At 38.3% G+C, this 15167-nt stretch overlaps 1 protein-coding gene across 3 annotated transcripts in view; it reads left to right on the plus strand.

The window, feature by feature from the left end:
• Window positions 1–15167, plus strand: part of SLC35F1 (solute carrier family 35 member F1) — a 221753-nt gene that overhangs the window by 126654 nt on the left and 79932 nt on the right. For all 3 annotated transcript variants that reach the window (XM_021540851.4, XM_085575074.1, XM_085575073.1), the window contains exon 2: window positions 656–831. In XM_021540851.4, coding sequence (XP_021396526.3) covers window positions 656–831 — 176 coding nt within the window. The remainder of the gene's footprint in view (window positions 1–655; window positions 832–15167) is intronic.

Here is a 15167-nt window from a genome sequence, read left to right on the forward strand (position 1 = left end):
AATAAAAAAAACAGATTAAAGCAAAAAGTCTAATCAGAAAGTATGTTTCTAACAACCAGAAGGAGGCACGAAGGGGAAAATTGGAATCTCCTGTTCCCATCAAGCAGAAGAGAAAGTAAGCAATTGGGAAGGTGAAAGCAAACATAAATATATTTGCATAGTAGATGGAAAGAATAGTTTATATGATGAGATGTATATTCATCTTGATGATGAAATGTGATGATTTATCTTCTTCTTCTCTTTGGCTGCTATGTCCTGAAAGAGCTGTGTTTCCCACTGTGTCTGAGTGATAACCCTGCGCCTTTCTGTTAAGGAGGATGCTCAAAGGAAGCAACACTGTGTTTTGGTTGATTTAAACTATAATTTATCCTTTATGAAATGTGAAATACAAAATTAAATGGTAGGGACGTGTCGTCTGCTGTTGTTTAACGTGTGAATAAAAGCTACTATGTTGGCACAATGTTTATGCTCATGATAAGAGCAGGAATAATGGAAATGTTATGTTGGCTATACCCAGCAGGTCCCCTCATTGACTGAAGCATCATGTTACTTCAATGTCCCAGAAATGTTGAACATGATTCCTGGAGGAGGATGAGCATTTCCTCCTTAGTGAGGAGGCTGTGTGTTTTATGTCTGTTATCCTCATTCCTTTCAGGGATCTCCTGCTGTCTGTGGCACTTGGCCAGGTGCTCTCCCTCCTTATCTGTGGCATTGGTCTCACAAGCAAGTATCTGTCAGAAGACTTCCATGCCAACACACCTGTTTTTCAGAGCTTCCTCAATTACATCCTTCTGTTCTTGGTCTACACAACAACGCTAGCTGTCAGACAAGGTAAGTGTCTCTCTAAAATTGTTTTATAAAAAACAGTGGGGATAAAGGCTTTTGCAGAACAACAACAAGCAATATGATTTAGACACATATCCCATCAACATTTTTCCATATTTATATTACCTGGAAATACATACTGGAGAAACTGAAAAAAGCACCAACAAACCTTCATTAGCAAAGAATGAGTAATTAGACCTAAAGGACTAAAAGGGTGCTACCTAAAAGCTAAAGTAAACATCAGTATTTATGAATTCTGATGGTTCTTGCCTTACTGGAAAATATTTCAAGTATGTTTTACATCTTTTGTAGACTAAGGAGAATTCAGATACAAGCAAAGAAGAGCTTTCTAGTTCTAGATGCTGATCATGGCAATTCAATAGTTCACTTACTAGACAGAAAGAAATAGCAGCCTATTTTTAGCTATTGAGAAGTCAGGGATGAAGGGAAAGATTTTGGTGTGCTCTCTCTCTGGGGGGGAGGTTTGGGCAGAGCATGGCCCTGTCACTGCATTGTCATGGGGCCCGTGTAACCAATCTGACCTCCAAAATGGGAAATGAATTGCAGGATGGTTTGGTACTGTTTATCTAAGATGCTCTATTTGACAGTCTATATTTACTATGGGGGGTTGTGCCTTTCCTGCACAACCGTTCCCTTCTTTGAGATTGTGATTCTAGATGAGGTATGGGAAGTGAATGCATTTAAGTACGGTTCTCAGCCATTCTTCCTTTTTGTAATAATTTTATTTATTCACCTTCACGGAACACACAGATTAGAAGCTAAACAAAAGAGAAAAATTATGTGTTCTTCTGACATAAGGAGGGTAGGGCTCTGTGGAGGGTAACTCTACAAAATGTATTAGGCCGTGGTACATTTATCAGCATACTGGAAAGCTCATGTTTTCTTACAGGAACAATGATTTTTGGATCATTCTTTGATGTTTTAATGTTTTGGGAACATTCTTTTAATGTTTTGGGAACAACCCTGAAGCTTAAGTTCTTCACTCATAGTACAATCTTGTGATACAATGCTGAAAGTGTTCCAAAGCAACAAGGACTTAATTTCCATGCAAAAAATGAACAGTCAAAAAAATACCTCTGTACTCCAGCACAAAGCACTTAAGCATATTACAACATAAGTTTTATAAACATTGGTCCCCACTGGCATTTTGCAGAGGTGAGAAAACCAATGTGCAAAGGGAATGTTGACTCTTATATAAGGAGAGATTGCTCAGGCACTGTTTCACTGTCTTGGTATTTCAGTTTGTGTAGGGGGAAACATCACCATATACTTCGCTCTGCCAAAGGTTTAAAATGTGTTATTAGTAGCAGCTTTCTGGAGAACTGTGTTTAAAAATAATTATTCAGAGTGTGGGATTGCCTAGATGTTCACACGTTCTGTCCCAAAAATGTCCTTCTCTGGACTGATTTAATACTGTGCAAGGCAAGTCCCTATATGGACTCTTTAACAGATTTTAATTTTGAAAATGCTGACTTGTGAGAGGGTATACCCATATAGAAACTGCATTCTGCTGTGCATTACAGAGGCTAACTTAGAATAATGTTTGATGTCTGGTGTATATTGACATCTAAAAAATGCTATCAAACACTCTGCTTTACTCATACATAAATATGTGTTTAAAAGGTACTTTATAAATAATTTTCTGATTCTGTTTAAAAATAAAGGGAGTTTGTCAGAAAACTCTTGTTGTGCCAATATGATAGATTTGGGAACTAAGTGGTAAAGTGTTAGGAATATATGGAAAATATTTTCTGGACAAGTGAAGAGGGCTGGGGAAGGTGTTTTAAAAAACCTGTGGTTGATTACAGACCATACAAAAAACTAGAGTACATGTAAAGGGTACCAATGGAATTGTCTGGAAAAAGAGCTGTCAGAAAAACCCCAAAAAGATGGTTTCATCCAAAAAAATCCAAAATAAAATTGGCTACAGAAGCCATGGAAGCAGTGATCCAGGCATTCAGCATAACATTCCTGCTGGATGATATAGCACTATGCAGCCTATTTATTCACTCAGCATTTAATGTTGCCAGCTGACTGAGCTTGACATTGTCTTTTTGCTTGTGTATTTATTCAAATTCATTATCTGTGTTTCTTCCATTAATGCAGTTTCTCTAGCAGCTCTAATCATGTGGCTTCATTAACAGATGGAAATCACATAATAATATTAATGATGATTCTGTTCTGAGTGCTGACATCATCAAAAAACTTTTTTCAAGTATAGTTCTTCTCTATGAAAGACTGAAAAATGTTTAAATCATTTTCTTTCTCCTTCAGAAATCAAACCATCTTAAATTGATTTGTAGTAAAAAATAATTGCATCCCTTTGTCTTTTTCTTTCCTTGCTTTATTAATCCTTGGGTTTTTTGCAGAAATGTCCTGTTTAAGGAGGTGTCACTTGATGTAGCCAGAAAAACACTGAATTCACTCTAGGACTGATAGCTATAATTTGATCAAGACATAAAGAGTTCCTCTTTCTGTAGAGGCTTCTTCCAAATTTTGACTTACTCTGGGTGCCCTTTGACTCCTCACTGTTCTTATATACTCCTTGAGTGATAATGAAAAGGTAGAATTTGCACTGGTCTCTGATAAATCATCATTAGAAGATGATTAAAGCTCCTGACCTTTTCTGACTAAAGCCTTCTGCAGTGAATGCTCAGCTTCCAGCAGCTAAAGTTAGCCCAGCATCAGCGACATCCACTACATTTTTATATTGTGAGCTGAGATTATTTTCCAAAACAATTTTACCACAGCACTCGCTCTAATGGATGCAAATATTAGGACTGTTACCTTGCAATGAATCAACATATCATCGGATAGTGGAGAGGCACAGTCCTGCAGATGTCAGAATCTCTGAATTTTTAAAACTTCATTTCCATGTAAAAAACCCAAAACAAACAAAAACAAAAACAACAAAACAAAACAAACAAAAAAACCCACAAAAAACCATAAAACAACAAAACAAAACAAAAAGCACAAAAAAAAACCCAACAAAACAAAACCCAGAGAACAAAACCAAAACCCCTAAAGAGAAAAGTTTCAAGGAGTAAGAGTACAATCAATAGGACTCGATAGCTGTAAGCAGTGAAGTCTATGTAAGTAAGGCTTTTTATCATCATTGCAACGTTGTTCTCCTGACCAGAAATAAAAAGTGACAAAAGCATTTAAGAAGATTTGTTCCTGTGAGATTTTCATACAGGCCTTAAAACATGGATACCACTCAGGCAAAGATCATGAAAAAGTGAAAGGATTTGCCTAAATTTGGATTTTTCTAATGAAAAATAAATCTGCCAAACATTGAAGAGGTAACGAGGTCGTCCTCAGTTCCTTCTCTTGAGGTAGCTTCCTCTCACTCCTGTTGTTTTCACAGCCAAAACTTGTGTTTGTCCATGGTAACACCTCTGAGAAGGTTTTAACACATATTATCTCACCTCAGTCTCTTCGTTAGCAGAGACTCTGCTTAACAGAAACATTCAGGGATACTTTCCTGTATTCTCTGGGTCCTATGTCATTATTAGTGGAGGAAAAGAAAAATCTTGGCTATCAGTAAGAAAAACCTCTAATGGGTGAAATGGAGCTATGAGGGGTAGAGCTGGTGGAGATTAGTTTTATCACCTTAAAAAGCAGTAAGTGGGAAGTTGTCCATAGTGGACCAGAAGGTGTTAATTGCTAACAGCCAACATGGGAGCAAGCATCAGCAGCTTGCCACCAAAAATAAATTACTTCTAAAAGCTATGTCACATATGCTACAAATGAAAACAACACTTCTACTAGACATCATTAAAACAAAACAAAACAAAAAACCCCAAACTGCTATTTTTTTGTTATTCTGGAAAACAAGAAATGAGGGAGCAATGGAAGTGTCTTCTGAACAGACGGGAGCCATAAAGCCTTGAGGGCCAGATTCTGCGTGAGTAGGGCTCCACATTGCAAGCTGTTCCTTGAATTTTAGTGCAACAAGTTACTGAGTATTTTCAGCCTGCCCGTACTAAGGGGCGCAACAATTTGCTAGTTCAGAAACATTTTTTATGTATGTCTGGATGTCTGGATGAATTCTGCTTCTAGGCCAAGTGATGAGGTTATATCATCTGTCAATAGAGAGTTTTCCCTAGAGTAACTGTAATGTCTTAGATTTGACATATAATTAGAGGTGATCTGTACCCCTGAGTAAGACAGAGAGTCCTGTGAGACTGGTAAGATTGCAAACCTCTTACTGGCATATCATTGTTTTTAAGCATTTTTATCTCAGGATGCTTTATGCCATTAGTATCTCAGCCATATGTAATTTCCTGATGTATCTGCTATCCATGTATTTCCATTTGTATAGTGGCAGTGCTCCCCAGCATCACTCCTACTTCACCAAGGTTAACCAAAGCCAGCTAATTGAAGGAAGATAGAGCACTATATAGGAGCTGCTTTTTTTCACTGCAGTGCTTGTCAACTATTTATTGAATGATAGAAAGGGTAAATGTCTTTTTACTTAATTGCAATCCGCTAGTAAAGGTATATTAATACAAAGCTAGTATTATGGACTTAACTTAGGTAGACATAACAGAATTTCTTTTAAACCAACATCTTTTTTTGTCAATTGTCAGTAAGAACAATCTTGTTTGTCTGGGAAACAAATGAAGTATATTATTTAAGCTGATCAAACTATATTAGATATCATGTACTTTGGACAATATATGTTGTACTATTGAGATGAAATGTCTTCTGGAAAGGCATTGATCCTGTCAGAATTTCCTCTTCAGTGAGGATGACAGGGAATGATTTTTATTAGAAGAGATTCATTTCATCACTATTCAGTTTCCTAAGCATGCTCATGCCACTGCTGTAAACAAAGAGGTTGGTTATCCCTCCAGTCAAATAAAATGTTCAAAGCTGCAGCTTCTACCTGTGATAGAAGGGGTCCTTGGATTCTCGAGGCAGCAACTCAGCCCACACTGTGTCCTGCAAACATGTGGCAGACATTGCAAGATGTGACATTGCTCTTGAAGCACAGGGAAGGGCAAGTCCAGCTGGCCCATCTCTTCGATTTGACAGAGGTATGTAGAAATGGGACAGAGGGAAATGGCTTTAGACTGAAAGTAGGTTTAGATGCCCCATCCTTGAAAGTGTTCCAGGCTAGTTTGGATGGGGATCTGAGCAGTCTGGTCTAGTGGAAGGTGTCCTTGCTCATGGCAGGGGTGTTGGAACTGAAAGATTTTCAAGGTCTTTTTCAACCTAAACCATTCTCTGATTCTGTGATTCTCACAGCCCTCCCAGTGCAAGGGGCCATAATCATTCTGGGTTGTAAAAATGAAACACAGCAGCAAGTGTGGTTTAGAACCAGTGAAAAATAATGACCTTCAGGTCTTTGGTATTCTCATAGCAGCACTGCAGAATCTCCCTGCTGTGTTACACATTGCTGTCTGCAATGTACTTTCTCCTAATTACTCTGGGCTTCTAATTAGGGATGCCAAACCATGTGGGATATGTTTATTATGAAAATGGTCAGCCAAATAGTCCCTTTGTTTGGGATATGAAGAGCCCTTTTCATATTCAGAGGGAATTCTGTACTTTAGAAGAAATGAAACTAGAATGCTGCCTATTTACAGACACTTCAAATTGCAGAGATTTTTTTTTTTGTATTGTGCAATATTCAGTTTTGGATAGCATGCTCAGAGGAGCAAGGATTATGATACGTTATGTATTTGGGATTTGCCTATCATATCATGGACACCACAGTGAGCTAGCTGGAAAAAAAACAATGTGACTAGAGCCAGATTTCTGTTCAGTTCTATTTACATAATAATTGTGTTTGAAATTTCATTCTACTTCCAATTGAGTTTTTTAAATTTCCTGCTATAAAATGCTGACTGCTGCTGCTGAATGAGCCTTCATTTTTTTACTCTGTAGGTGATAACAATTCAGTGAGGTGTCAAACTTTTCAGGTATGTAAAGTTTTCATACAGAACCTTGGTAATTTTTCTTTATGATAGTTGCTCTAAACCATAGAATTTCCCTTCCCAGTCCAGTGAAGTCATCTTGCATTCTTAGCCATAATACTAAAACAGATGCAATTTCAGCACAGTATGATTATTCCACATAGCTGGAAAGGCAGGGTAAAAAAAAAAAATATATATATAGACAAAGACAGGGTTAAAACCAATAAACTTGACCTCTGTCCTTTGTTTTGATTTGTTTGGCTATTCCTAGCAGAGAGGTTGGATGGTATTTTTTAATCCTCAGGGGTTGTTTTTCACTTTCAGCTGTTCTTGTTACACTGACCAGCAAACAGATGCTTTCTGCTTTGGCTCTGCTGCTCCTTTCCACCCACACAAAGGACCAGGCATCTCAGGGCTGAGTCAATTTTCATTTCCATCATGTGTGTTTTGCTTTGCCAGCTGTTTAACAAGGTACAAATAAACACAGAGAGGATTCCTGGCCCCAAACCTAGGGCAAATAAAATGGCAGGTAAAGACTCAAAAAGCCCTCAGCTTTTTCCTTCTAGAGGTATTTCTTTCAATGAGGTGCTCCTGATCGTTAGGTAAGGCACGTGCTATCCAAACCCACAGCATGCATCGTGTTTTAAAAATCTTTCCTTTTTTCAATCCCAGCCAAAGTAGCACATTATATGCTCCTGCATGGTATCACTGGAATAAATCATGTACATCCCATAGCACATACAAGCTGAAAATTGGAAAGCACCGTTCCTCTAGAATGGAGGTGGCAGCAGTTAAGTGTGAGCACTGTATGTCCTGGTTTAATGATGGAATCACTAATACAATCATGATAACCCCAAAGCAATAAAGGCCTGGCCTAATCAAGCATCCGTGCTGTTGCATTCTCTGTAGTAGTATTCCTTGATCCCTGATGCAGCTCTTTCAACCCTGAGAGACCTCTTGTTACTAGGTTGCTTTTAAAATATCTTTGATACTCAAAGAAGTGTCCTTTGTGCCATCAGAGACAAAAGCTGCAAGAGGGCCTTGTGTGAAAGGATGGGAACACATCATTTTTCCTGTGGCTGCTGATGCAGACAAGAGCACAGGAAAAAAAAGGGATTTCTCTAACCATTCTCTTGACCTAAATGAGGGAATGGGACATCTTGTCCGCACAATTTGTTCTAAAGTTGCACTAGGGGTACTGCTCCTTGTAAAAAAGACCCTGGAAGATTCAAATCAGGCAGTTCAGATCATCCTCACTTTGGGAAGCTCAGACCTGGTCATCTTTCTGGCTGCCAAGTTTATGCCCTCAGCCAGTACCTTCCAGACACAGCATTCAGATTTGCACCATGGTTCAAAGACTGGTGCATATTTTATGAGAGCAAACCTTGCAGGCACTGAGTGCAGTGAGCATGAAAGGGATGCTGAGCTTTAGGCTGGCCAAAGTCCTGGGTGATGAACCATGTTTGCATCAAGATGCTGTATCATTGCTGTGAGGCAATGTCTATACTGAGTATACTACTTGAGAAAAAGGCAGTTTTACCCTGGAGGTAAATGTACATTCATTTTAGGAGCATTTAGCCAGCTGTGGCCATTTCATGCCAGTAAGTCCATAAATAGAAACAACCACAGATGCAATAAAATGGGAAACATTGCAGTTACTCAACTCACAGCTGCAAAATCACAGGTAGCTAGTGGAATTTAGCAGAATCAAAAAAATATCACAATGTGGCATTTCATACTGTCATGCTTTTCTTAGTGATGCCAGCACCTAAGTCTGAGAGGCAAATCTGCAAAATGTATTTGCAAGCATTTATGTTTGGCTAAGGATTTAGATTTTATTGCTGAGCCTGGAAAGCTCCCTTGTTGCTTACTTTTCCAGGAGCCCTGCCAGTCTTTCGAAGACAGTGCCAATCTGAGCACAAGTCTGTGAGTTCCTGTTTGAGAAGATAAACCTCATCACTAGAAGGATGAGTGGGCAGGCTCGAGGAAGCTCTGAGGAAGTGCAGTTTGTACCTACCATTCATGCATCTTGCTGCTTGATTTTTGTCCCCTTCTCTGCAGATGCCATTGCATGTATTTTGTACCACAGGCTCAGATAGGGGCACAGATGTTGCAGGTGAAAGAATCAAGGCTTTTGAGCAGGTAGAAACAAGGTAGCACAGGCTTGGAAGTGCTGAGATACCATGGCTATGAGCACAAATTGAGCTTTGAAACTTAGTCCACAGTATCAGGGTATTGCAGAGTGGTGAATGTTGTTCTCAGTAATTTTATTTGAGGGTAATGAAGCTCCCTATGTAGCCCAGATTGCCTCACAGTACGTCAAATAATAAATTGTCTCATAAGGATGTGAGCTGAATCACAAATACTTGATTTTTTGGTGGAATTAAGGGATAACTATCCTTTTTAGAGGTAGTATATGGGTCTGCCTCTTGTTAATATATAAACATCTAAAGTACTGTTTACAAAACCAACCATCCCTTCCCACTTCAACGAGGAAAGTTAATGGTTCTGATAAAATAGTGCACCCTTGATCCTACAGCTGTAAGCAGAATGCAAGGGTTGTCTCTGCCACTTCATGCAGTATCAGTATTTCCTTGTGATTTATGGAATATTTAAACATTCATCAGGCCAAACAGCGAGCCAGGGTAGCAGGATCCACATTCAGCACACGTAGCTCCAGCGCTCATATGGGAGATTTGAAGTGTGGTTACAAGATGATAACTGTATTGCCTGAAGGAGATAAGTCCCGCTCTGCCAGAATGGTGCTTTGTATGTAATTAGTGTAAAAATTCAGAGGAGTAGAATTTATCCTTGCGATCGTCTTTCTCATTAAAAAAGAATCATAATGAAAGAACAAAGCCGTCCCTGCAGTGAATTGAATTGACTTCCTAAATTTTCATTAAATCAAAGACTCAATAGCATCCCATTTTGCAGAGCCCAGTTGTAAACTGTACACAAGACTTGCAGCAAAGTCCCTGTGAAGATCATATCCTTTCTGAAGGTTTGGAAGTACTACCTTTTCTAAAATAAGGACTATAAGACAGCATGTATCAAGGGAATAAAAGTTATGTCAGTAGGATAAAACTGTATTCTCAACTTATTCTTTTGCTTCACACTTAATACCTAGTCCTAACACAAGCAGTGACTTTGTCTTCTTTAATGTCCCTTACTGCCAAGGTAATACATATATTTATTTTTACAACTAAATACATCTTTGAGGCAAAAATGTACAAATATCCTGTAAGTTTATCTACCACTTTGTAAGCATTTTTTTCCTTTGTGTTTGGCTGAACTGTTAGGTACTGGCATCTGCTCGCTTTGAATTCCTGTTACATTTCTGGATGATAGTGCTATAATAATAATTGCAGCTTCTTCTGAAAGAATGTTTATAAATATAGCCCTCAATATTCAAGTTGCAGTTGTGCTGTGTGCTCTCCCTTCTTCTTATGAGCTGCCAAGCACAGGTCACAGGACACCAAGTCCTTTCTGGAAGGTGCTCAGGATTCAGGGTGCTGGCGACTGACCTCTTAATCCTTTTGGCTGCAACATTGCTTCAGAAACTTTGAGGATGCTTTAGACCCAATTCACTACAGAACAGAGCAGCTCAAGGTCATTAGCAGCCAACTCTGTTAGAACCTCCCTCTATTATTATCTTTCCCGATTTAACATTAAAGACAAAAGGAGAAGGATAAAATATGCTGCCTATCAGCTTCCTTTTCTTGCAGACATTTCCCTGATGAGAGGAGGGAGCTTTGAGGTAAAGGTGGGAGCTTTGCTGACAGCAGTAGTGAGTGCTCTAAATACACAGGGGAGGAAGAGGAGGCCTTGTGCATGTCTCAAAGGAGCACTTACCCCTTAGTTTTCAGATATATCACAGTGACAATTCACAGGGATATTTTTGTAACTGTTACAGAAATATAGCAAATCAGGTTTCAAAGGAAAATTATGCATCTGTGCCTTTTCAGAGTTAAATATTAATGAACTTCCTTCTGTGCAGCTACTAGACTGTTTACACAATATCACTTGTCCATGCTGCTCTGATTATCTGTGTGTGATCTGATACTTGGTTTTGTTTTTCCTAATTCTGAAGGAGGTTTTAATACCCCAGAGTAGATGTGGACTGTTACTATTTTAATAAAATGGATCTGCACTGATTTGCATAATTGATGACAAAAGGGAGGGAGTGGCTTATTCATCAACATAAATTTTGATATATGCTGTTTGTTTTCATTGCTAGTCGGAATCTTTGGTTTGAATGTGCTTTCAAGAGTCCTATTAAGGTTTCAACAGCTTGGTGTGGAAAAAGAGCAACTAGTGTCCTTATTTATTGTTTGGCATGTAAAATCTTTGTTTCCATTTAAAAGGACATAAAGCAGTTTATACTGATGGAGTTTTTCCATGCACACACATCTAATTATATGCATGTGCACATATAAAAAACCTCAAAGTATGTATTTTTAGTAGAATTTATTTTTAAAATTATTTTGTATTGCTTATCATCTCAAGATCCCAGAACTTCATGTTTTCCTGAGATAGGCTTCATGCTCATTTGGGCAGGTATATGATAAGAAACAGGCCACAGCATGACTAGGAACATGTCCACTCACAGCTTTTAAAGCAAGGCAAAGAGATGAAATGCCACAAGGGGAACAGAAGCTTACCAACTGGGAAAACCAAGTCACCAGTGAGCTCTTCCCAGACATGGATGTGAATTCCAGAATGCATGGATGCTGGTGTAGGACCCTATGAAGTCTTTTGCAATAGTGCTGAATGTAAATTGGGTTAAATTTTGTCTCAAGACAAAATGTCTTGTGTTAAGATTGTATTCCAAAGCTGAAGAGAGCATCAAAAACACTTGAAGGATTCCAATGAACTTCTGATGCTCTCATGACTAAGTCAAACATGATGTAGAAATGCTTTTTAGGAACTAGTCCCTGCTAAAGCTGGAGATAAGAGGTCTGCATGAACTTGGCCACTGAATCAGGCAGCCAGCAGTCACTGGTGTGAGGTCATGGGGTTGAGTGCTTTCTAAGAAAACGAGGTAGCTCAGGGATTGGTGGGCTGGCAGGAGCTGAAGTTATAGAAACAGCTTCACAGTAAGAAGTCTGAGTGAATTTTAAGTGGATGTCAGGTATGTTGTGTGAGGAACCACTTTGGTCAGATGGACAAGGTGGAGAAACCCTGCCAAGGGCCAAGCACTTTGCATCAAAAGCCATATGCCCTGATATTTTAGTTCCTCTTCTGATGATAGCACAACTGGCATGTACCACTGTCATGTCCCAAGTCACAAGTTCCTCCTCCCACTGGTGTTTCATACCTATGGCAGATGGCCTCTCTCTCTGGGAAGGTGCTCTCCTGAGGATCTATAGGGAAAGTTATAATCACTAGAAGTTACTGAGCAGAAACAGGACAAAACTTTCACATTTCTCCTCACAATGCAGCTGGAGCACTGAAATTGCATGGATAATAATACTTGGGAATTCGTGTGAGTCTGCAGTGCATGATTGTCTGAGATCTGTGCACTCAAACCCACATACTTTTCTCTGGTGAAATGAGTATTAGAAATGTGGGAATCCAGCCACTTTTCATTTAGTAAGGGTATTGGATGTGTTTCTTCTATTGTTGCTTGCCTAGAAAATATAAAATAGTCTGTTTTTATCAGAAGACTATTTCTCTAAAGTATGGAGTAAAATAAAACCAATAAAAAAGAGCGTAGGGTTCTTTTTTCTTTGAAGGATATGGCACACTGCAGAAAAGAAATGTGTTGCTGCTTCAAGGTGAGAGAACTCAAGTCAAATCTCAGAACAACCTGCCTTTAAGAAGACAAATGATGATGGTATTTATGATAGTATTTCTTGCCGGTAATATAATGACTGCTCAGTAGAATCCTTTTTCAAAATAGAGAGCACACTCACCAAGATCTTTCAGTAGCCTGTTGAAATAAACATAAGATTCAAGGCAACACAGAAGTTTGGGCATGTATACATACTACTTCCCTTTGTATACATTTACTTTTCTATTAACAAACGTGTGTGATTGCAAGGAAGAGTTTCCAGAGTGTCTGTGGAAGAGTTGCACCGTTGCTATGCCTTGATGATAGAGACATTTTTAGCAGGGCTGACTCATTTCATACATAGGCCGTATTTCAGTGCCTCTGTCTATAAGGGTTTGTATCCATGCCTAAAGCTGAATGAAGACATGTCATCTTTATGGCTGATTAATCTCTCTTTAAAACCACCTTTGTAAAAACAATCTTGATTTAAAAGCAAGCTACTTGTTTCAATTGTCAAGCAGTGAAGACAGTGATAGCCCTCTTCATAGAGAAAGGAGGGTGTCTAAAATGTAGATGTGCTGTGTCAATGAACTTGTATGGAAAAGCACAAGGTGCTTTCTATCAATAGGTATTTTTAAGCATACGTACACAGTAAGTATTTAAAAAATAATTTCTAAGTATGTGCATCAGAAATTCAAACTTAAACAGTCAAATAAGCACAAGCCAACTGCCACAAGAAAGAAAATCACATCTCCAAACTTACACAGGATCTTTCTGCTTGAAATTTCCACAATTACATTCATTTTTCTTTACATGCCCACCTGATGGTACCGCAGCAACTCATTCAAGATTGGAAGCTGCTTACTGCAAATTTTCAGGTTCTATCCTTTTCTATTTTATATTATATATAAGATATTATCTATCTTATATATATCCTTTTCTATCTTATATTCCTTCTCTATCTTTTCACAAAAGAATCAGGTTTTTTTAGTCCAATATTTCAGATTTTGTCAGTAACCTGACAGAATGGCATCTCCATTTTTCTTAATATTTTGAACAGTGATATAAAAATAGAAACTGTCAGCTATCCCTGTGTGCATTACAGAGACATTTCTTTATATGCGTTTGGTGAAGCTTTTGTTTGTTTCCATAATTTTAATGAATCCTGCTTTGTTGAGGGAACAGTCTATCTTCTGTTAATGACAATATGGAGAGATAAACTGCTTGAGTATGTTTTTTCAAAAATTAACTATCATATTATTAATATTTTCCACTGTTGCTTTTATTTCATGAGCTCTGTTTAATGTTTTGTAGATTTAATCTATAAATCTACAGAGGTATATTTAATGGACTTGACCAGTTATTGGTTATAGATGCAAGCAACACTTAGGGAAGCAGGATTTTTTACTGAAAAAGTTATCTCTCTGGGTATTGAGAGAGAGATTATTGGCAAGTATAAAAAGCTGTAGAATTAAGGAAGTAGCAGGTGATGGGATGAACAGCAGTGATGTTTGTCATTGCCTTTTGCAGTTTCATAGTCAAAGATTAATATTTGATAATTGGAATTAATTAGTTGTAGAAGCCAAAATTTATATCTGCAGTGAAGATTTATGAACAAATTATTGACAGTGATTTTCAACTGAAAATCATATCCCCTATCAACAGTGCCATTCAGGAATAAAGCATTCCCCTTCAAGAAATTTAGTAAACTAAATTTCTTCATTAGAACTTAATTTTATTACCTATTAACATTGCTAACTTCAAAGCAAGGACAATAAGTATTTTAATAGATACACTGGTAATAAGTATTTCAGAGCTTTAAATGATACTGAGAAAGGCTTTTTATTCACTTTCTTCCAAAATTATATTGCCTAGTGGTGATTATAGGATCATAAAAAGTACTAAGACCTCCTAAGTTAAATTTGCAGAGGAGATTTTGTGACCCAGTTGAACCACTCAATGCAGAGCAGTCACCTACTAAATTTAAGAACCCATATTTGAAAAGTATCTTCTAGAGATAATATATAGGTACAAGGATTTCAGTTAGGAGCTTTGTATTTCTGTAAATCTTTTGCCAAGCTCAACCAATGCTTCCTCTCAACTGTGGGTACCATCCAGTAGGTAAGGAAAATATTAACATGAGAAATTAAGTTTGGTGAGGCTTCAGGGAACTACGGTCAGAGAAAAAGTTCTTAGGAATATTGTCAGATATCTGCAAGGTGAGAAAGCTCAGAAAACACAGATATTTGCTCTGGAAACCACTCTTGCAGCCCAGCAGAATCCTTAGCAAGAGGATTATTTTTGTTGTATTGGTCCATTCACTATGCTCTAAGCACCAAGGCAGTGGGTGTGTGGCAGAACTGTACAGTCACCAAACAGACCCTCCAAAGATTGCAGTCAGCCTTTTCTTCTTAGTAGAGAATACACGGGAGTGTTTCCACCAGCACTGCCCAGATTCCTCCCTGAGACCTGCCTAGGTCATTCTTCCCCTCTAGTGGTCAAGTGTTCCCAGCATGGGAAAGTAGTACTCAATTAGCCCTGTGTCACTGCAGAAAGGATTTGAAATATCACTGCTGGAACTCTGGTTTTGCTGGTTTGATTGACAAAAGGACTATGCGAGGGAA

Source organism: Lonchura striata, chromosome 3 (assembly GCF_050655825.1).
Source record: "Lonchura striata isolate lonStrDom1 chromosome 3, ASM5065582v1, whole genome shotgun sequence".
NCBI classification, from domain to species: domain Eukaryota; kingdom Metazoa; phylum Chordata; class Aves; order Passeriformes; family Estrildidae; genus Lonchura; species Lonchura striata.